The 23,304-nt window shown below is 32.0% G+C and overlaps 1 protein-coding gene across 5 annotated transcripts in view; it reads left to right on the top strand.

The window, feature by feature from the left end:
* The window catches only part of LOC118192119 (serine/threonine-protein kinase ATR-like), a 391,326-nt gene that overhangs the window by 55,607 nt on the left and 312,415 nt on the right, over window positions 1-23,304 (top strand). For all 5 annotated transcript variants that reach the window (XM_085810548.1, XM_085810547.1, XM_085810546.1 and 2 more), the window contains 4 exons: window positions 1,217-1,311; window positions 3,478-3,551; window positions 12,972-13,086; window positions 13,307-13,440. In XM_085810548.1, the coding sequence (XP_085666674.1) occupies window positions 1,217-1,311; window positions 3,478-3,551; window positions 12,972-13,086; window positions 13,307-13,440 (418 nt within the window). The remainder of the gene's footprint in view (window positions 1-1,216; window positions 1,312-3,477; window positions 3,552-12,971; window positions 13,087-13,306; window positions 13,441-23,304) is intronic.

The following is a 23,304-nucleotide window of genomic DNA, read 5'->3' as shown; positions in this document are numbered from 1 at the left end:
TGCTCTGTATTTTAGATGCCCTCCCCCCAAAATACCTACTTAGCTGAAACAGAACATTTATACTGATACAAGAAATAATTAGTTACAATTTGGCATACTGAGTTTCAATTTGATGTACTCATTGCCATCATAAATTACATCTAAAAATTTTGAAATGAAATGAAGGAATGTAAAAAGATTATTAGTTTGATTCAATTGAGAATTTTAACTCTCGTAAAAGGATGAAATATTTCTAACAGCTTAGTTTCAGTGCCATTCTTCTGAAAAGCATAATGCTACCTAATATTTTTTTTAATTAATGATAAATCTTGTACATAACAAATAAAAAAATAATTTGTTTTCATAATAAATTTCAAAATTTTTTTGCTATTTCTTAAAAAAAAATAAGTGTGGCTTATCTCAAATATAATTTTTATTACAATATATTCAGTCATTATATTATTTTTTGGTAATTTCTGATTATCTGTGCCTCCTTCGTGAAAAACCAATAACTAATTTTTCACCAAGCTAAAATGCGAAAAGCAGCAACCATTTTAAAAATGGTAGCACACTAAGAATTACATAAAACAGCAACTAATCAATGAAATTAAAAATTCAAGAAATATGTATAATAAAACACTTACCCTTTTTATGTTGTTCTCGTATACACAGCAATCTGTTTCAGTTTAAAAAAACATCAGCGAATTGCAGATATCAGCATTATGTGCAGCTTGGTACTGTGCAAACTATCATTTTCCCCATGCACTCAGTGATCTGTTTTTGCTTAAAAAAGCATCAGAGAATTTCCCAAATTTGGCATCAGTGCACAAAATTTGATTCATAAGATTTGATCATTTAGGATGCATAACTTCATGGAATGCGAATTTTTGCATTCATAACTTTGGGCAAAATGCCATCAGAAATCTGAAGAAATGGAACACTTTCTTTTGCATCAATTGGCAAACTCCACAGTCCCATTTTTCTTACAAAATAAAGAATACAGTGCAAGAGAAACAAACATTTATAATTGTCAATGCAAAAGAAACATTAGTGTCCTGCGCTGCTCCTACACAGCCCCACATATCTGGATTGCCACATGAATGCATATTAGTAGGGTTATGGTCTGCATATTTTGGTGACAGTGCATTGCCTCATGAAATTTTTTCTATAAAATGTGGATAATCAGAAAGTACCTTTTGAATTTTGTTGAAAAATTGATTGTCCTTTATTCTTATAGAACTGAATGGGTTTGTCGACCAGTTTACTGAAAATGATGATGTTACTTTTGCTATAAAAAATTACTTTCAAAGAGAAAAAGTTATAACTAATGAGGTAATTTTCCCCAAAAAATTCCGTAGACTTTTTTTAATATAGTATGCAATATAACAATTTCTGATATTTATCTTCTGTAGCAGCTTTGGTGAGAGAAACAAATATGGACCTAAGAAAGTGAGATTTTTTGCCAAATGGTATGAACATCCATGTAAAAATCTGACTACCGTAAATGATAAATAGGCAATTAATTCAAATATGTATACAACACAAGTTAATATATATGTAGCAAAGGTATTTAATATAAATTTGTACTTAATGCTGTTTTGTGTGCAGTTAAAACAACAACATAATACAATAAAACTTTTACTAATTATTGGAATATATATGCATTAGTTATTGTAGGTATCGAGCGTACAAATAAGTCTCTGCCACTTATCAAAAATTGGGCATTTATTGTGAAAACCATCTTTTTGACAGTATATGGATACCACATTGGAAGAACACTTCACCTTTCAAGGACATCCACAAATCAACCCAATTTTTAGTATCTTCATATGATGTAAAGCACTGCTCAGACAGACCATGTGTCATCAATCAAAACAAGTACTAATCAGAAGGAGCAATTCCTGGTGAATACAGCGAGAGAGGGAAACTTCTCAACTGAGTGTTTCCGAGTAGGTTTCAATCGGTGCCACAAAATGTGAATGAGCGTTATCAGGCTGTAGAATAATTTTGTCATGTCTGGAGTAGTAGTAGGCACATTTTTCTTTGTGTACTCAGCTCATTCTCATCAGTTGTGTATGGTAGAGAGAGTTCCAGTAATGGTTTTGTTTAGTTTCAGCAACTCGTAATACATGACACCAAGTGGATCCCACAGCATTTTTTTTTTTTTTCATGAGTATTCAACTTTGTTGTTGATGTTGAAGCATGGCCAGGTGGTACCCATGATTTCTTTTCTTTATCGTTAGTGGATCCATGTTTCATCACCAATGACTATGCAATGCAAAAAAATCCTTTTGTTTTTGCTTGGCAAGCAGCATTTCATATGTAAAAAAAAATCCTGTTGAAAGTTTCTGGGTTTCAATTCATATGGAAACCAATTTCCTTGCCCAATGATTTTAAATGGTGTGAAATTGCTAGTTGAGTCATTCCTAATGTTAGTGCAAGTTCTACTACATTTGGCACGAATCTTCATCGAATAATGCTTCCATGTCTTCATACACTTTCAGCCTTCAACTCCATACATTCTTTCTCTTTGATATCAAATTCACCATTCTTAAACTTTTGAAACCACTCATGAAAACTTCTTTAACTTAAGGCAGCCTTACTTAACTTAGCTTCACCATTTGCTTCCACAAGCAACTGGTGTGCCTCAGCTGCAGATTTCTCCAAGTTAAAGAAGTAAAGCAAACATTCCTGTAAATGAGGCTCATTTGCCTCAAAACTCAACATTTTCGCATGAAAAAATATATGATGCTCATACAAAATTGTTAATATTTAAAGTTATGTTGTTAGCATATGTCCGGCCTTACGATATGACATTTTACATGAGGGCGTTTAAACCATAACTTACTGGTGGTGCTATTTTTTGTCAAATGGAGAGACTTTTTTGTACTGTTAATAATACAATTATTTAAGCAATTCATTTAAAATAACTTATATAAACATATCAGAAAATTTTATTTTATTATTAAACACACCGATAAATTTTATTTAATACAATTTTGTTAGCATTTCATTAAAATATATTCATATGTATAAACATAACAGCAATTTTATTTCTTACAGACTCTTTCTGGTGGTCGCAATTCAGCAAATTGCTGCTACTAATGCCCCAAACATCACATATAGCTTTTTCTCCACAGATGAAAGCCTGAAAATAGAGGAGTTTACAATGAAAACAATCTTAACATAATGCAGTTACTAAACAGATCGTTAACTGTTTGTTTCTTGCACATATGCATATTGGTAACTTTCTCACACATGTGCAGATTAGTGACTGTTTCTTACACATGAGCAGATCGATAACCATTTCTTTCTTGCCAATACAGAAATATGCCAAATGCACTCTCTTGTCAAGGTTGCTACAGAAGACAAGTACCCAATTTCTTTTATTGATATTTTTAAGGTTCATAATGTAAACCTAAAATTTAATCATGTAAAAGTTAATGTTCCTTAGGTAATGATATATTAATGTTTTATGTGATAATCCTTGCAATTCAGGAATTGGATCTTACTGTTATTGAAATACAGTTTTCTAGTCCTATGGAATGTGAAACACTGCAGGAGAAAGTAACGTAAGTATAAATTTACTAAACAAAACTGTTTATGGAAAAAAAAAAAAAAAAAAAATAAAAATAAATAAATAAATAAAAAATAAAAAATAGTAATGGCATATTTATGATGGTATTTGAGTGCAATCAGATATTTCATGCTGTAACATTAATCATGTTAATGAATTTCATCGCATTACCATTAATAAATGATAAATGATATGATATCACTGATTTTATTACATAAAAAGCTGATGACACCACATGATTTCCTTGTATGTAATATTAAATTATGCACATTTTTTCCTGCATTTGACTTAAACTTATTTCCTTGAATTTCATGTGAGATATATTTCTCATTCAATTAATTCAGTTCTTACTTTGCCACAAGGCAAAAATACATAAAAACTTAAAATATCTTCATTAAAAATTGAAAGATAGAAAAATGTAAAACGCCAAATACAGTTAAAACAATTAAACAAAAAAACAATTTCTACAATTAAAGTTTCTACGCAAAAAGAAGCAATTCGGTCAGCGTACGAGAAGGCAAATTTTTTTGGTGCATGAAATTAAAAATTTCCTTTTGGTCCCACGTGTCAAAAAGTCACTGAAGGTACAGAAAGAATTAATTCACTATGTATTAATTAATGTTTCAGATGTAAACAAATATGGCTGCTGTGGTAAAAAAATTAGGCTTAGCCACTCTTAAACAACTTTTAAATTGATGGTAATTCTACAACTATTGCATGCAGATTAACTAAAGGCATAAAAACCATGACCGGAAGATCAAAGCAACATAATTCAATCATTTTTAAAGCAAAAAGTCACAGTTTACCAACATATAAGAATAAAAGAACTGAGCTCACTGAACCAAGTAACAGAGTGGATATATATATATATATATATATACCGGGTGGCTGTAATTAAACTGACAGTGCTCACAGTGTTCTGTAGTTCGATCTATTTGCGAGAATGATGCCACATTTTGTATTAAGATTAAACAAGAGGGGGGACGAAGGATTCTGCGAAAAAACAAGTTAGTTCCAAAGGTCACCACTAGGGGAACATTTGGCGTTGTGTAATAGAAAATAGAGTGTTAACAAATGTAAATTAATACGGAATAAAATTACCTTTTATTATGCACGTTTTCTGATTTAGTTCAAGTGCAATATGGCAACACTTTTAAAAAAAAGCATAAAATCTACATAAACATGAAGTCTCGTGATCTGCAATATCACGTACACTGAGCAGAAGAAGAAGTTCTTAATTCAAATTTCACGTTACATGCATTCGCACAGTGTCAGCTGCTTGGGTTTTAAAAGGCAATAAGTTAGGTTTCGAATCAATCGAATTGAAAGTTTATATGCAATGTCTCCTTCTTTAGTCGAGCGTGCATTCCTGGTCAAATTCGTTTACCTCAACCAGTGCAACGCGTCAGCCGCTCTTCGTGCTTTTAGAACGAACAAAAAAATGCGTATAGGTAACGGTCCTGTGTCAGTTAATGGGCTAAAAGCAATGGTTGCAACGTTTGAGAAAACAGGTTCTCTGAAGGTTCAGTCAGGCTGAGACGAAAACCTGTACCACAGGATACAATCGAAGCAGTTGCCACGGCAATTGTCGACAGAGGACCAGACAATATTGCTTCCACCTCTAGCGCTCGTGGAGTAGCTCGGAATATGGATATACCTTACAGTACAGTATGAAAAATCTTACGAAAGATTATCAACTTCTATCCATACAAGATCAGCCATGTACAGGAATTACTGTACCCCGACCATGATAAGCGATTGACTTTTCTTGCTCTCACCTTTCTTGCCAGAATGGAGGTGGATGATGCTTGGCCGTGGAAAATCTTATGGGGAGACGAGGCCCACTTTTACCTGAATGGAACTGTGAATACCCAGAACTGCCGAATTTGGAATGACAAACCACCACATGCAGTCACAGCAATTCCCTTACATTCACCAAAGATAACTGTTTGATGTGGGTTCACAGCAGAATTTATCGTAGGTCCATTCTTCTATGAGAACATTACCCCGACAGGACCGGAAACCTGTTCTGTTACCGGAGAGAAATATCGCCACATGTTGAACATCTTTGTCATTCCGGCACTTCAGCAAAGACAATGCCTGGGGGAAATCATTTTCGTGCAAGATGGAGCCCCTTCAGACGTTGCTGTATGGGTGCAACAGATGCTACGACAGAAATTCACAACAGAAAGAGTCATTAGCCGCTACTTTCCAACTGCATGGCCACCTCGGTCGCCTGATCTTACCCCATGCGACTTCTGACTATGGGGTTACCTTAAGTCCAAGGTCTATCAAGGAGTGGTTCAGGACCTGGCTACGTTGAAGGATAACATATCACGGACTGTACGGGAGATTCCTGCAGACATGTTACATTCTACTGTTGTGCATACTGTGCACAGAATGCTATATGTGGTCCACAACAACGGCAGCCACATTGAACCTCATTTGAATGCAAAATAAAAAGTAATTTCCGTATTGTTTTGCATTTGTTAACACTCTTACTTTCTATTACACAGCGCCAAATATTTCCCTAGCAGTGACTTTTGGAACTAATTTGTTTTTTCGCAGAATCCTTTGTCCCCCGTCTTGTTTAATCTTCCTACAAAATGTGGCGTCATTCTCGCAAATAGATCGCGCTACAGAACACTGTGAGCACTGTCAGTTTAATTATGGCCACCCGGTATAATATTTTGTCAGTTAGGCACTCACATGAAGCTTGGCATGAAATGATGACACAGAAGAATTTAGCTGTTTTGATTCCACATCTTTATTGAATTCAAATGGCAAATCATTATTCTTTTAGATTCTTCAAGATTACATACACGATAGTAATTCAGACTTAGGATTAACTTAGGATTAAGTTTTCTGCATCATTCTATTCAAAGAAAGAAAGACGGGAAGAGCGGCAGTAAAGTTTTTAAGCAGCAGGAAAAGAAAAGCAATCTGACAAAAAATGGCACGAAGGCAAAAGATCCTGAAATTGCAGAAAATTGCTTAGAGATTGCCTGTTTGCATAGAGCAAAGCCATCGTATTTTTTATATTTTACATCTTTATTTATATAGTTTTGGTGTGGCTGATTGCAACCAAAAAGGGAGGTGCGCAACTACAAACTTTACAAAATTTTAACATTCTGAGTCTACGCTCTACTCATTTTTGAGTTGTGTGAGATATGTATGTACGTACAGATGGCACGAAAAATCTCTTTTGAATCCATTTTAATTCAGTTTTATAATTCGTTTTAGGAAAAAGTCATTTATTCTGTCCTTACGTACAGATGTCACACAAAAACATTATTAAGTTGCATTCAGTAGCAGTCAAATTGGATATTTTCATTGAAATATTTTGAGTTTTTCGTGAATACTATACTTCCTTTACCTTGTACAAGGAAGTAATAAATTAGGTTTGTTTTCTATCTATCTATATATCTGTTTATCTATAACTATCTTTAATATATATTTATGTATGCTGATTTTAGATATGCAGGTAAATTTATGGTAAGGGAATTTTCAAATGATGTCTGATTTTAAGATATATCTGTAAACATACTGAAGGTCAAATTTTGAGAAATGCTTTTATTTCTATTTATGAGGCATTTTTATGTTTTTGTGCTCTTACGGTTTATTTGCAGTTTCCAGTCTATTAATACCCACTCCTCTAAAAAGTATTAACAGAGAAAAATTTACAACATTTCTTTTATCTTTCATTGTCGTTGTGAAAGAAACCAATAAAATTTTAAAATTCTGCTGCAAAAGATTCTTAACATTAAACATATAAGTGAAATATTTGTGATAATTTAAAAATAATTGTTATTTTCAATAGACATTCAACTAGACTATGCAAAATATTACTATTTTCTTTGTTGAACTGGAGGGGCAGAAAATTATTAAGAGTACAAAACATTTGTGAAAACAAGCATTGCTAACTAAGTTAATTAAGACTTCATGAATTAAGACTTCATGAAGAGCTTTTTTAAGGCATCGCATACAAATAGAAAAAAATTCATGTACTTGAAAAACAAATTTCTTGACAAAAGCAATGATGAAATCAAATCAGGGGATTTTTTTCTAAACTACCAGTTGTAAAATTAGTGTTAGATCATAAGTTCAGTTGTTTTTTTTTTTTTTTAATCCAGTTGGAAAGCCTAGAAGATACTCCTGCAAGAATGACAAAAATTTGCAGGGATGGAGAAGCAAAAGACTGCCAGTGGTTTGAATTTGCCAGTGTATGAAGTCGTGTGAGGGAATTTTTAAAGATTCACAGATTCTGTAACTGCATAGACTTCTTTGCCAATTTCAGAGTTAAGAGCACAATGAATGCTTTTGTGTTGAAATTTTTAATGTTAAAAAAGCAAATCAAAATCATTTACATTACATTACGAAATCTTCCAGCATACATCTGAAAGTGTGCAATTTTTCCCCCTGTATTTGACTTCATCTCTGTAGATAGATGTTCCAGCAGACTATTATATACAGAAGGTTGTTCTCACTTTATGTAAATGATTTTCTATTTAAATTTCCTTATTATCATTTTAAAACTTTTTATAACTGTTTGCTATTGTGTTGTCATGATTGCAGTGTAGAGTGAGATATTTATTTTAGAAATGGCTCTTAAAATCAATAGATAGCTTGACGATTACATAAGTGCACTTTCCAAGAAAAATTATTTGTATCGTTAAACTATTAAAGTGATGTAAAAATGGATGTTGTAGCATTTCAAGAAAATATATTTTTAATATATTAAATTTGAAAGAGGAAAAATGCCCATTTGAAGGTAAAAATGAAAAAATGTCCAGACAATCCTTAATGAAAATCCACTGACTCAAAGATCCGTTGTATTGAAATTGAGAATGTCTTCTGGCACTGTATGTAAAGTCATTCATAAAAATTTTTAATTAAAAAAGATATTTAAATCTAAAGTTTATCTGGTTTTGCCAAAACATATTGCAAAAGCAAACACAAATTGTAGAAAATTATATGACAAAAAGGTAGCTGCTGATAAATGGAAATTTGTGGTTACATTCGATGAGACATGAGTATATTTAAGTTACTATAATAAAAAAAGATAAATTATGTGTTGCTCGACTGATAAAAATAACTATACTAAATAGCTTCATCAAGCTACAAAAAAGTTTCTGATAGATTCATGGTAGTTGCAGGTTTTTGTTACAGTGCTGAATTAAAACTGAAAAAATCTTAAGTAAGGCTAAAACTAATTCATTGTACCTTTTCAGAATATTTTAGAACCAATTTTTGAAGAATTCCAGCCTTATATGGAAAGGCCATCAATAAAATTGAGCTACATATAGACAAAGTCCCTAATGATACAGCTAAGTCATTTGCCATCTATTTAGCAAAGAAATGATCAGAAACAGGAATAAAATATATCCAATTAAAGGAAATACTTGCAAAATCAAGTGACACTACTTCTGTAGACCTTTTGTGTTTTCAGTTTGTTAGACTTTGGAAAATGACCCAATAGAAATAGCATGAAATTTATTTGGTAGTGCTAAGAAATAGTTTATTGTCGTGGAAAATTCAATCCAGAGGTATGTCCAATAATCAAGGCTATCAGGCAGAAGCAAATGGCTACAAGAAATGTGCTCTTTATGCATAAAAATTAATTATCAAAATTGTTTCCATAAAGTACTTCAGTGTTTTATATAATATATTCTTTTTTAATGCACATATATATTTACAAGCATTCCTGTAAATGTTGACTGACAAAAAAGTCTTTACATGGTAGGAAATTTTCAGGTATGTGTTTCAATACAGTAACAAACAAACAACAGCAACAACAACAACCCAAAAAAAAAAAAAAATTACAGTACAAAGTCCGTAATACGGACTTGTCAGAACTTCGATGATTCCGAATTAGGGGTTTTTCCAGATTATAGATCATCAATTTAAATTTGGTAAGATGGCATGCAGAAATTATACAGTTAAAAATATTAAACCGTAATTTATGAACTAAAGAGCAATTAGGATCTAAAGGGTATCAAAATTTACAAAAAAAAGCTTAATATTTATTTGTTTACATTATTAAACATTTCTTTCAATGTGAGTTGTTTAAGTTGCTTCTTGTTTTGTGCTAATACTTTGTCTTTAATTCTATAAACAGACATAATTTCTTGTTCAGTTACAAAGTTCCACTGTTCAAGTCCTGTAATTGCTGTGTCGAAAATACCGACTAACTTGTCAATCGAAATTTTTTTGTTTTCAATAACCTCTCTGTCACTTTCTTCAATATCGGAAGCAGTATTTTATGGATCTAGAACCATACTACAGATTTCGCCGTCCGTTAATTGATTGATGATTGAGGCATTGTCGTCGCAATGAAAAACTTCTGTTATATCTTCTTTATTTATTACCGCTTCTCTACATTTCTTTACAAAATCCAATGACTGGAAAATTTCACCTCTAGTTTGCGATGTCCGAAAACCTTCAAATTTGCGGCAATCATCTTCATCATCCTCACCATGAAATATGGTAGCTGGCCATAAATTATGCCAAGCATTTTTTAACGTATCTGGAGACACATCCTCCCAATGTGCAATAACGTGCCTGTATAAACGCGCATTAACTCGCATGCTTAAACGCATTATGCGCATGGGTAAAGCATACAAAAAAAAAGTTTGTGGCTTTGAGGTCCAGATTATAGATCATTCCGGATAATGGGCGTCCGAATTACAAACTTTGTACTGTATTCTATTTTCCTCTGTGTGGGAAGAAAACATAAGTAAATACTTTTTATTTGGTACATTCAGACTAGTTATACATGTAGCAACTGTTATGTTATTGGAGTTTTAAATATTATCTTATTGGAATTTATTGTATCATTGGAGTTATATGTCACTGGCAATGCTTTATCCCATTTGGATATTAAATATTTTAAAAAATGGAGATAATTCCTGTAGAGTACAACTGCAAACTGCTTGCCGTCGAGATTGGAAAATTAGGGTAAAAGAGCTTGATTCTGTGTTTGATAAAGTAATTAATTGTATTACCCATTGAAAATAGTGCATTTAAAGTAATTTTAATAAAATATTTCTTTACGAATTCATCATATCCTGTGGTATTTTGAGTTCTGTGATAGTTGGGTATCATGAGTTTGTCTTACAGTGGTCTAAACATTGTTCACGTTCCTTGTTAGTGAGTGAAACAATTCAGTGCTCTGAATTCTAATTCACAATGATAGGAAGAGCTGACATTTGAATGATCAGAAAGCAACATTGTTATGAATGCTTGGCTACCACAAGCCAGTTATCCATGTGGTAACTTTTCCGACAACCTCTAAAAATATGGAGTTTTTTAACATTGCCAATTTTGAGTAGAAATTGAAAGGACAGGCAAAAAGAGGGTGAGGGAAATAAGGAAATTTGACTCGTCAAGATTTTCAGCAAGTTCACACCTTTAAAAAAAAATCTAGTATTCCTGGCATTTTAATAAAACAAGCGAGAACTTGTGAGGGAGGAATCTAAGGTAAAGTTTCTTGTTTTTCTTTTTTGTATGAAAGTTCTGGGCGTGCCTGTAAGGCTTTTCACTTAAATATGCTATTATTTGGAGGTCTTTTGTGATTTGTTTCTTCCTAATTTTTTACATCAGGTATTCATTCTTTTAGAGTAAGGCTAATAGCCTGATAATTATTATTAAATTAGGTATTTTGAAAGCAGTTTATTTTCTCTGATAATATAATGTCCATCCCTTTAGTTAAAAAAATTGTGTGATTTAAATAATGATTTTCATTTGTAGATTTGATGTTTTGAACACATTTAGGAACTACATAATTCTGGGAATCTTTAAATCTTTTTAGACAATCTTAATAATCATTTATATTTCAAGCGAAAAAAATATGAATTGTATTTCTGTGGCTGCTTTCCCTGGTACAAAGATTTTTGCAGTAGTCAAACTTAAGTTATTAATGACTTTATCATAAAATTAAAAAATTATCTTAATTTTAAACAGGATTTACAATTTTTTATTTTTATTTAATAATTATCCCATTTTATTTTAGTGCAAACACATCAAAAATATTATTAAAAAACTTTAATCCTCTGTAATTTTCTTTTTTGGTGCATTTTAAGTTGTACCAATAAGAACTCTATTTTAATAATTTGACTTTGAAAAATTAAGAATTTTTAATCGACTTTGAAAAGCAGGCTTTAACCATTTCTGAAATAAAAGAGTCACACTTTTATTAATCTTTTGTGCTTGTGTTTTAAAATACATTCTATAAGCTCTGTTATGAAAAATAAAAATAATGATTTTTGATAAAAGTTTATAGTCTTATCTAAAGTTTTTTTTTTTCCTTGGAGTGGTGGTTTTGCTTTAAGGATCATACTCCCTTTTTCACCTTTATATTTTTGCTTATGCTTCATTCAAAAGAAAAGGAATTTCTGTAGCTACAAGAACCCCATATAATAATTGTAAGTTTTGCATGTGTCTAATGAACAGAAAATAATTAATAAAATAATTTGGAGATTATAGAGAAGGTATGCAGTTTCCTATTTGCTGAAAAAATGTGATTGATTTAATAGAATTTACCTGTAGTGTTAAGCTAAAGGATTTCTTCTCTTATTAACTTCCTTTGTTGGTGTGGTTTAACATACATCTGATAACTAACAGAGCTCTGAATTATCATATTAAATCATAAATGAAATATAAAAAGAAAAATACAAATTAATTATTTTTTCATTGTTAGTCACTATCACTATCTTTAGCATCCTTTTATGTTTTCTTCAAAATTATGCAGAAAATTTAAACTGGTGACTTAAATTTCCTTAATTTGATGCCCTCCACATTAAAAAAAATATCTTTTTTTAAAAATTAAAAAGCTTAATTCCAATCATTTATCTCAAGAGTCTCTTGTATGTCAAGAATGTCAAGCGTTTTTGAGATCCTGATCTTATTTTTCTCCTGGTTTACTCAGTTAAAGATGCATGATGTAAACAAACTCGTGCTCATTGTGTTTAAAGTGAAAACCAGCATTCTGTTTAAGTTGTGAAATGGTTTTTATAAATTTGCACTAATGCTTACTTCTTGTGTTGATAGTTCTACAGTAGCCTCATAATATATTACTCTATTTAATCCTTCTTTTGTTTTTCACATATAAACATTTCAACATTGCTTAGCTATATGAAGAATTAGAATTAACATTAGAGAATTTATATAGATTTAATAGTTCCTAAAGGTACAGATCATTCTGTCTCAAAATACACCCAATCTCTTATTGAAATCAGTAATAAATGAATATTAAAATATTGCCTATTTTTGTTGTTTAAATTGACTGATTTGTAAAGTTGTTTTGTGCAATGAAGTTTGAGTGGTATGTCACTGGCAAAAACGTCTGTGTTGTGTTAGCAGTAATTATTTAAATGTAACTACATTTTTCTTACTTTTATTAAAATTCATTTTATAGTTCTATCATGGGAAAGTTAACAAGTGACATTACACAGTTCCTCCCAGATCAGTGTAACAATTTGTGCAAGATATATTGTGTACAGATAGAACTGGGAGATATAGTACTAAAAAAGGTGAGTTGGATATATATAGTAGTTATTTTTATAAACTTAATAATAATTATAATCTGTTATTGCCTAAAAATTTTATTGCTTGATTTAAATAGTTAAACTGTAAGTAGGTTTCTGTTTTTCTTTTCTATGTGAATTTTTAAGAAATATAAAATAATTTAGAAGTAAATTTTTGTCTTAATTTTTTTATAAAAAGCAATTTTTTAAAACTTTTTTTTTACAGGAATCACTGATTGCTGTGACAACTTTAATAAAATATAACAGACTGGTATTTTCTATGTGTCAAGTAAATTACATATTAAGCTGCCTTCAAGCAATGATAACATTTTGTTGTACCATAGAGGATCCAGTTCCAATGTTAGTAATAATTTTAACTTACTCATTATATAATATTATATTAATTTTTTATCAAAGAGAATGATTTATATATTTGTTGAAAGATTAGCTTCTTAATTTTTTATTTCGTCAGAGACAGACCCTCTTTATTATAGAAATGTCAAAATTTAGCTTACATTTTCTTCCTGGGGTAACTATTCATCTTAAATGTATAATTGGAATGCGGAACTAGTAATCCAAAGAATAAAGAGGCCGTATATTGTTGAATGCTAAATATATTAAACATAACATTAATAACAAGTTACAAAATTAGCCTTAACACTGAGTATATATTTATCTGCATCCCCTTCAAGCAAACATTCCTTTCTCTCTCCTCGTATTTCAAAAGTCTAAAAACTTGAAACTCCTGCCAGGCGAAAGTTGTGTAGCATGCTTCCTGCGCATAATTCTGCAGTAGTTTTTAATGCTCATCTTTTTCAGTTGTGGGAATATTAAACCATTAAACCACTCAGCACCTCTTATCCATTATCTTGAGGGAGGTTGAACAACACATGCAGTTGTAATTGTGATAGTGTGGTAATCAGGACTGCCTTGGCTTTCAGGAGGTTCTTTATTACTGTAAAGGGCTGTTCCCACTGGGGTTTATCTGAGCTGACAGAAACAGCTGACATAGCTGACCCACCTCCAAAACCAGATTTTTCCCATAGGGCAGCAAGTTGAAAAATCTGAACTGCAGGCATAGCGAAGCTAGTCGACACATGGAACTGACTCCGTTACCTCAGATAAACTCCAGTGGGAACAGCCCTTAACATTCTCCTTGCTGGATATATGGATCTCACCATCTATTCTAGAGAACTCAGACTTTTGATGTGTCTAGTCATAAACCCTAATTAGTTTTAATTTTGACAGCTCTAGCCACTATGTTTTGATAATATTCACTAGATTGATAATATTCCTAAAAACACAAATTCTGTTTTCAGCTGTTGTTCTCTGGTGCAGTTGCCTCAAGTATTCGTTTTAAAACGTGATTCGAAGATCTGTCATCAGATTTCTTCTGTAAATTAATCATTTTTCAAGCCCTTCTTAACAGTTTTTATCTGATTAAAATAATTTGTACTACTTAGTTCATTTTTATTTTTCAAAAATAAATCAGTTGTTAATGGGTTTGTCCTCTGGATCTTCACTGACATAGGTTAGAGTATTAGTTGCATTTCGTTGACTCTCACTGAAAACAGTTTCCATCTCTCGATAGTTTCAAAATACTTGTCCTAAAACCTTTTTCAGAATTCTTTTTAGAAGACCAATTAACCTCTCTCCAAATCCACCACACCACGGAGCCGCGAGAAGAATGAATTTCCAATAATAGTAAAAACAGATGTTGTTTAACAACATATTTAAAATCTTTAAACACATTTAAGATTTTAGGAAGATTTAAAAACATGTTTTAAATCTTTTAGATTGTTATTGTATATATTTTTTTTAAATATTGTTTGTATGCCATTTTTAGATTGTTATTGTATGTTATTTTTCAATAAATATTTTGTTTCGTTAAAGTTAATTGTATTATCTGAATATATTATTCAAGGGTGATCTCGATGAGCTATGAATCTCCTAAGTACCAATAAGAAATTAACTGTTGATAGAGAAGTCAGAAGTTCTAAATGTACTGCTCTATAAACTGCACAGATTAAAATCAAAATCCATACTTTCATGCTTTCTTTCAGTATAATGGACCTGCCGCATCCACTGCTATAATTTCAGAAATGCAGTCATTTATTTTTGTGGTCTTTAGGAAGAATTCCTACTGAATTTCAGGGGGCTTAACTCTGACATCTTTGACAAACAGTACAAGTTTTGATTATTGTTCTTATAGTTCATCTGCTTTTCTATATCTAATAATTTTCTTTCAAAGCCACCATTAACAACTGTACTCCACAGTGCCCATTCTCTTGATGTTTAAATAAAATTAGGCATGAGGATCAGATGGTAGAACAATCAGAACTTTAAAATTTTCATTGTCATCTCTCTAAACGAGTTTTGTTTTAATTTTCAAAATTCCATTTATGTGTTTAAATGTTGACGATGATTTTAAATGCTCAGTTTTCCCACTGTGTAGCATTCTTGAACTTTTTTCAAAACTATAAATTCAGCTTCTATAAGTTCCTCAGCGGATAATTCTCTAAATTTCTTATTAAGTGTTTTAGAAATTCTATAAAATCAATATATCCAGATAGTAACTTGATTATTCTGTAGTAGGAAGATATGTGGTATAATTTTCATCATTTCTGTGATTCAGGTACGACTCTATAGTTTCTTCTTTTCCACATTTACCACATCCTCCTTGGGTGACAGTTCATAATCTGTCCACTTTTCTCTGGAATCTCTAGAGCTCCTATGTGCCTTTGTTTCTTTAGCTGGACTTCTATCTAGCAACCTTGTGAAAGGTATGTCTAGAGTATTTAGAATTCTGGGAACAAACTTCTATGCACTGGATTCTGCTAGAGTTCTAATTTCATTTAAATAGTTAGATACAAAAGTTTGTCAGTGGTCTCTTTAGATCCAATACAGTACATTCATAGAATCAGACTAGTAGACTGACTGATTGAGCCCCAGTAAAGCATATGAGCATTTCCATTCTTGAAATCGATAAAGCTTTCAAATGAGCAATCTTTGTAATACTATAGATGTATTAATTTATTAACAAGTTAATGTTCTCTCCTTTTCTGCTCTAAGTAAAATACAAGTCGCATATCGAGATTTAGAAACAAAATGTATGCAATGTTATGTTGAATTCGCTGAGATCTAAATCAGGCAGTCTGCGAGGTACTTGAAGGATTTTCAGTTCGAGTAACTGATCTTCCACTTTTTAAATCTTTTAATTATACCCTTCAATAATTTAAAATCCATAAGATCCCCAACTTCGAGCATTCTTGTAGGAGAAATTTAGGAATTAATGTTGCTGGTCAAGTGAAACCTATGGGATCAAACAATTGGTACACTTTAGACAGAATTTTCAGTAATTGGTTCATCGTTCTTTTCAGTTTCTATCAACTATCTCAGGAAGGTAATTATTTATCCATCCATGTAAATCCAAATTTAGCTGCTTTTAGAATTTTCTCAAATTCTTTTTGGAAAGTCCAAGTCAGCAACAGAGTGAACACTTGCAACAGTTATTCACATAAGATAACTCAGTTTAATGCGAGACTTTTCAAATGCTCCTGTGAGTGATTTAGAGTATGATTTAGAACAGCTGCAAGTGGGAAAGAGCTGCTTGAAACACTAAATATGACTCTGCAATGTCTGTAGATAATTACCCATTGGGGATCTCCACCATATGCAAAACAAGTAATCCAAATGCAAAACAAATAATCCACAGAACCGGAACTCCTACCAGAAAAAAGTTGAAGTGTAGTGTGCTTCTCACACATAATAATTCTACAATAAATATTAAAGGTTGTATTTTTAACTATATGTATTGGGTTTTAGCAAAAGTTTACATAAAAAATGCTTATTTTTAAAAATCGTATATGTTGTTTTGTAATGTTTTTATGCTAATCGTTTTGGAATTAATTGTGAAATTTAACTTTTTCATGAAGTTTATATTTAATACACTTAAAATACTTTGATCTTCTGAAAAACATCTTGACTTGTTATTAGTGAAAGCATGTATAAGAACCATATTAGTTGATCAGTGTCTATGCATATAAAAAGCACCTTAAGTATAGCTAAAATATTTTCTGAATAATTTAATGGAAATATATTAGTTATGATTTGTAATTCTGACAGCCATGACAAGCAAAATGATATCGACTTTTAATGAAAGTTTCCCACCTCCACAAATATCGTCTGCACAAACAGTTTGCATTTGTGTATTTAATACACTTAAAATACTTTGATCTTCTGAAAAACATCTTGACTTGTTATTAGTGAAAGCATGTATAAGAACCATATTAGTTGATCAGTGTCTATGCATATAAAAAGCACCTTAAGTATAGCTAAAATATTTTCTGAATAATTTAATGGAAATATATTAGTTATGATTTGTAATTCTGACAGCCATGACAAGCAAAATGATATCGACTTTTAATGAAAGTTTCCCACCTCCACAAATATCGTCTATGTTGTGTAGCGAATTTAATTTAATTAAGTGATTCATAAAAATCAAAATTTTAAGTTGTAATTATTCAAAATTTGAGCTACACAAGTTTGGTTATATTCTTTTTGGGCCTATTAATTCTAGTGTAATATATTTTGGCTTTCCGAGTTTACGCGAACTGCGTCTTCAATCTTGTACACGCAAACAATAGATAAGTATTTTTGTTTCTACGTAATAAACTCAGTTTTTCATGTCAAAAATTAATTTGTTTTCTTAGTATTTAATATCATTAGTTGCAGAAAAATTAGCTCTTTAATTTGGCATAACTTTCATTTTTCTAACTTTAATTGCATTTCAGTTATGAGCTTTAATTAGTAGATTTTCTTCGTTTCGCTTGTGATTTAGTTAAAGGGGGATGAAATGCCTTCTTTCCGGTTGAAAAGTCACTTTTTGCGAGTTTTCAGCGTTCTTTCGTTGGGACCCTTGCAGGGTTGTTGAAATTCCTAATCTCCCCCGGTCGCAGGTGGTGGTTATTTGGCGAGGGTTTGGCGACATAGATTTTCCGTTGAGGTTTCAAAATAGTGGTTTTGGCGAGTTTGATAACATGAGGGTATGCTGTGGTTGCAACTATTTCAACTTTCGGCGAAAAATGGGTTGCGCCAACTTGGCAGTCCGGCGCTCTCCCTTTTAACGGGTTGTTTTAGGGGACGAGCTCACTTTTTACACTTTTTTGCACTTTCTACTTACCATCGGACGCTGTCTCGTTGACTGCTGAATTCATTTCGGAAAATGCATTTTTCCGCCTTTGGATCTATGGGCTTCTTGCCCTGGAGTTTTGAACGAGGGACTTAGTTGCACGCATTATGACCTCGACTAAATTATAGGCTCCTAATTGCCGTGCCTTAATATGTAAGTTACTTAAAGATAATTACAATAGAAAAATGCTGAGAAGAGTGATGCCTAGTTCTAGTGCCGTTAAGAAGAAATTTCAGTCTCTCCTCCATGAATAGAGTTTTCATCTACATCGATATTCCAAATCTTTAAGAATTAATTGCCGCCATCAAGAGTCTTCTGCATCGCTAGTGATGCCTAGTTCTAGTGGCATTAAGAAGAAATTTCAGTCTCTCCTCCATGAATAGAGTTTTCATCTGCATCGTTATAATCTTAAGAATTAACTGCCGCCATCAAGAGTCTTCTGCATCGCTAGTTCCGGTGTCGCTTCGACAAAAATGCTAACTTCAATATTGGATTGGACATCAAAGAGAACCTCCGTAGTGCTTCTTAAATCAATGGAAATTGCCGGACTTTATTTGTTTTCTTTTATTTGTTGGTCGGATATTTAAAAAAAAAAAAAAAAAAATTATAATAGGCAATTCTTATAGTAAAGTTTACTAGACATTTCTAATAAGTAATTCTAACGACTAAAATAGTTAATAGTGATTGAAATAACTTAATTAGTTGAATTAAAAATTTTGTAGTTGAGTAAACTAACCTAATTCTAATGAAATCATTTTGTTGTCCATAAAGTAAATTATTAGTTTGGCCAAGGAAATATCATTATTTAAATTAGTTAATTGAAACTGTGAATGTAAATTAGTCAGATTGGTTAAGGAAATTTATTCTTCATTAAATTATTTAATTGAACTTGTGAATTTCTTTCTTGGTGAAGATTGATTGGTAAAGGTGTCATTAGTTGAGCTTCTTTGCTCCTCTTAGGGATTAAATTGCTTGTAGGATGTAATAGCCTGATTTTAATTAACATATTACCCGGTTAAATCATTCTTCTGAAAATAGAAAGTTACTATGTGCAATAACCTGAATTACATTGGTATTGATTATTCTGAGTTAAATTGCTTGTAGGATGTAATAGCTGATTTTAATTAACATATTACCCGGTTAAATCATTCTTCTGAAAATAGAAAGTTACTATGTGCAGTAACCTGAATTACATTGGTATTGATTATTCTGAGTTAAATTGCTTGTAGGATGTAATAGCTGATTTTAATTAACATATTACCCGGTTAAATCATTCTTTTGAAAATAGAAAGTTACTATGTGCAATAACCAGAATTACATTGGTATTGATTACTCTGTGTGAAATGTTTTTTTTGGAATGTATAACTTGTTAATTATTCTTTTTTTTTCTCCCCGGGGAGGGTATTGTTAATTTATCCAAAGTTTTATCTGATCATATTTATCTGAAGGTAATAGCAATAATAGTTTGATATTATTGAGTCTAAGATAGAAGTAATATTACTCTGTAGAGGTATGCATTTTGTTGAAGCAATATTTTACAGTTCAGCTTGAATATGATTTGCTTACTAAGTTAATTCTGCACTGTGTAATAATCAATATGTTAACAGTACTGATTGAATATTAATTGCTTACAAATTACTGGACTAAGTAACTCTTAAAAATTTTAATAAATAGGCTCACTTTTCTAGATCAGTCAATGTTTATTTATTTCTTTTTGTGTGTGTGCTCAATGATTTTCACCCGTTTCAGTCTCAAATTGATTTCAGGGTTAATCCGAAAACACAACGCAAATGTACAGGGCTTATTGATGTTAGTATGTTACTGTAGTTGAAAAATTTTAAGTGTTATGTCAACAGAGTAGGAAACCTTTTAGGTACCAGACTTTAGGAAACCTTAACATTATTGGTACCATGAATTTTCTCTATAACATATTGGTGTCATGACGATTTTTTCACCATAACATCTGCACAAACAGTTTGCATTTGTGTATTTAATCATAGTTTTTGAACCGATTTTTGGTATTTGAAAGAAAGATACTTTCTTTTTAGAACACTGTGTTGTGAAATTTGTAAAAAAATATCATTAAGTGAAATGGAACTATCACGCAACCAGATTAGAACCATCATTTACTTCCAGTTCTGTTGCAAAAAGTCAGCTGCAGAATGTCACCAAATCCTGTGTACAGCTTTAAGTACTAAAGTGTATGATATGACCCTGTGAAGGTTTGTTCCTGAAAGTTCAAAAACTAGAACTATGACATTCAAGAAGCAGAGCACTCTGGCCGGCCTACTGATATTGATGAGGCCCGCCTGTGAGAACTTTTGGAAGATCAGCATGCAACTACTTGAAAGCTTTGTTAAAGAGTTAGACATTAGTGCCATGTCCATTAGTTGTTCTATGCATCAAGTAAGGACAAATGTGTTCGGTCCTGCACTAATCTGCTCAAATATCAATGCAAGGCAAAATTCTGGACCGAATTGTCATTGGTGATGACACGTGGATTTACTTCAACAACACAGGCTGAAAAAGGGGTTGGTCTGCACACACTGAGCGCATTGGCTGCATTGCAAAAGATCATGCTTTGTATCTGGTGGGATTTCTGTGGTATTATCCACAAAGATTATCTGGGAAAAGGTAAAACCCTTAACAGTAAGGTGTACAGCTAGATGCTAGTCCATGTTGACACTGCTATGAAGGAAGAATGTTGAACTGAGTTTGGCACAAAAAGGTAATTTTCCCATCAAGACAGTGCAAGACCACATGTGTCTGCATTCCCCCGCTGGACTCCATACGGATTCAAATGGGATCTTTACCACACTCATGGTAAAGTACCGACATCGCTCCTTCAGACTTCTACCTTTTTCCACACTTGCAGCTACATCTTGCTGGTGCCATCTTCCATTCGGCACAGGACGACCAAAATGAGATTGATCTGATTTTGGATTCGCAGTCATCAAGCTTCTGGGCCGAAGGCTTTGAAAAACTACCAAAACATTGGCAGGAAATCATAGATTTGGAGGGTGATTACTATCCACACTAAAGATACTGCTTTCATGTTTTTTTTTTTTTTTTTTTATTCTAACTTTATTGAGAATGTTTTTTTGCAAAAAACTTTCGCCACAACCAGATATATTGTAATATTAAGTATGCCATTGCAAATATTCTAAGTTCTACAAACAATTTATGTACTTTTGCTCTCAAGTCTCATCAAAATATTTGTAAATTTTTAAACTTTCAAATTATTATTTTTATATTCCTAAATTTAGATTTAATATTGTAATTTATTTATTTGAGTCAGGTACTTATTTACTGTTGCTGTTCGTGGGTAGAGTAGACTTTAAGGTACCCCTTGTATTATGGCGAAGTTGTTCTTTGATTTATCGCCAAGTTTTTGTTTCATTTATGGTAGCCTGAGTAGTTGAATGTTATGGAAACATTATTGTGACATAATTGGGTGCATGATTCTGGGAAATTTTGAATCATGGGATGTTTTGTAAGTGTTTTTGTGGTGTGTGATGGTTTGATTCTTTAGACTGTAGAATGGCCGAATGTAGTAAGATTAATTTGAATTTTCTGTACCGTTTGGAGCGAAAGGGGAAAAGAGCTTTAATTGACTGGTGTGTAAATGAAAGTTTATTTAGTAGTCATTATAAGTGTCCTGTATGTAGGAAGGATATGCGTCTAGTCGAGCGTAAAAACCGTTTAGATGGGTTTGTAGGAAGAAAAGTTTAGATGGTCACTATGTGAAGTGTTCGAGCAGAAAGAGTACCTGGTTTGAAAAAAGTCATTTGAGTATGATTGATATTTTGATTTTTATGGGGCTCTGGGTGTACGAAGCGAACTCGAGAATCATGGTAAGTGAATATTTGCTTTTGGTAGCGCTTAAATGTATAACATGTTTTTCCTTTTTTATGATATTTTATTGTTTGGTTTAAAATTTATTTTATTGAGACTATGTATTTTTTGTTTGCCTATATTTTAGAATTTGGTGCTCCTTTGACTTTTTAAGTGAAAATATATCGTTGTGTACATGGACAAAGTAAAGGAAGTGTGCAATGCAAGTTTGTGCAATTCTGGGATTTTTTTTTAAGTGAAAATAGGTTGACATATGTATAAAGTTAAAAGAGTGCGCAATGCCATTTTTGTGCAATTCGGGGATTTTTTTTAAAGTGAAACTAGGTTGATGTGTACATGGTTAAGTCAAAGGAGTGCGAAATCCCATTTTTGTGCAATTTGGGGTTTTTTTTTTTTAAGTGAAAATAAATCGATGTGTACATGGATACCGAGCTTGTGCAATTGTTTGTCTTGTTATTTTGGCTTTGTGTAGTGGTGATGTTTGGTGCAAAAATCGCTGCTTCGCAAGCCAAAATAACGAGTCAAAGAATTGCACAAAATCGGTATCCATGTACTGCCAAAAATTGCCAAGTTTCGCCAAGGGGTACCCTAAACTATACTTTGACCATGTTCATTTAACGAAATAAATATATCACTTTCCTTACCAACTAATTGAAATGAAGTATACCCTTTATTTTATTTAGTAGCTACTAATGTGCATCGTAAATAAAAGGATTAAAACAAGTTTAATGAAATTTATTTCAAAAATAGATGAAAACATTCAATCCATTTGTGATAATTTTAACTGAATGTTAACATGTAGCACAGTAGTTAAGTTGACTCCCTTTTATGTGCTGTTTGATATAGATATTTATTACATAACTATAAAGGATTATATGCTTAGCACTTAGTAACTAATACTAACTGATATCAGAGAGTTATGTGATTTTTAATTAATGAGTTGTATGTATGTGTGTATATATATATTGTTCATAGTGGATAGAAATCATTTTTGTTAGCCTTTAACTGGTGTGTGTGGTCTTTTGGACCGAATGACATTTTCCAGTAAATGCTTCCACCCCTTAGAATAATTAATGGCTATTGCCATTCTTAGTACCTTCCTAAACCAGTTGCCCAAGGTCATACACCAAGTTGCATTTAGCTAGCTTTATTTCTTCTTTTATTTTTTAAAATTTCCC

This window comes from Stegodyphus dumicola, chromosome 2 (assembly GCF_044657685.1).
Source record: "Stegodyphus dumicola isolate Sdum_Otavi_A_Nest chromosome 2, ASM4465768v1".
Taxonomy (NCBI): Eukaryota; Metazoa; Arthropoda; class Arachnida; order Araneae; family Eresidae; genus Stegodyphus; species Stegodyphus dumicola.
Note: the sequence above shows the minus strand (reverse complement) of the source record. Positions and strands in the feature narration are given on the sequence as shown.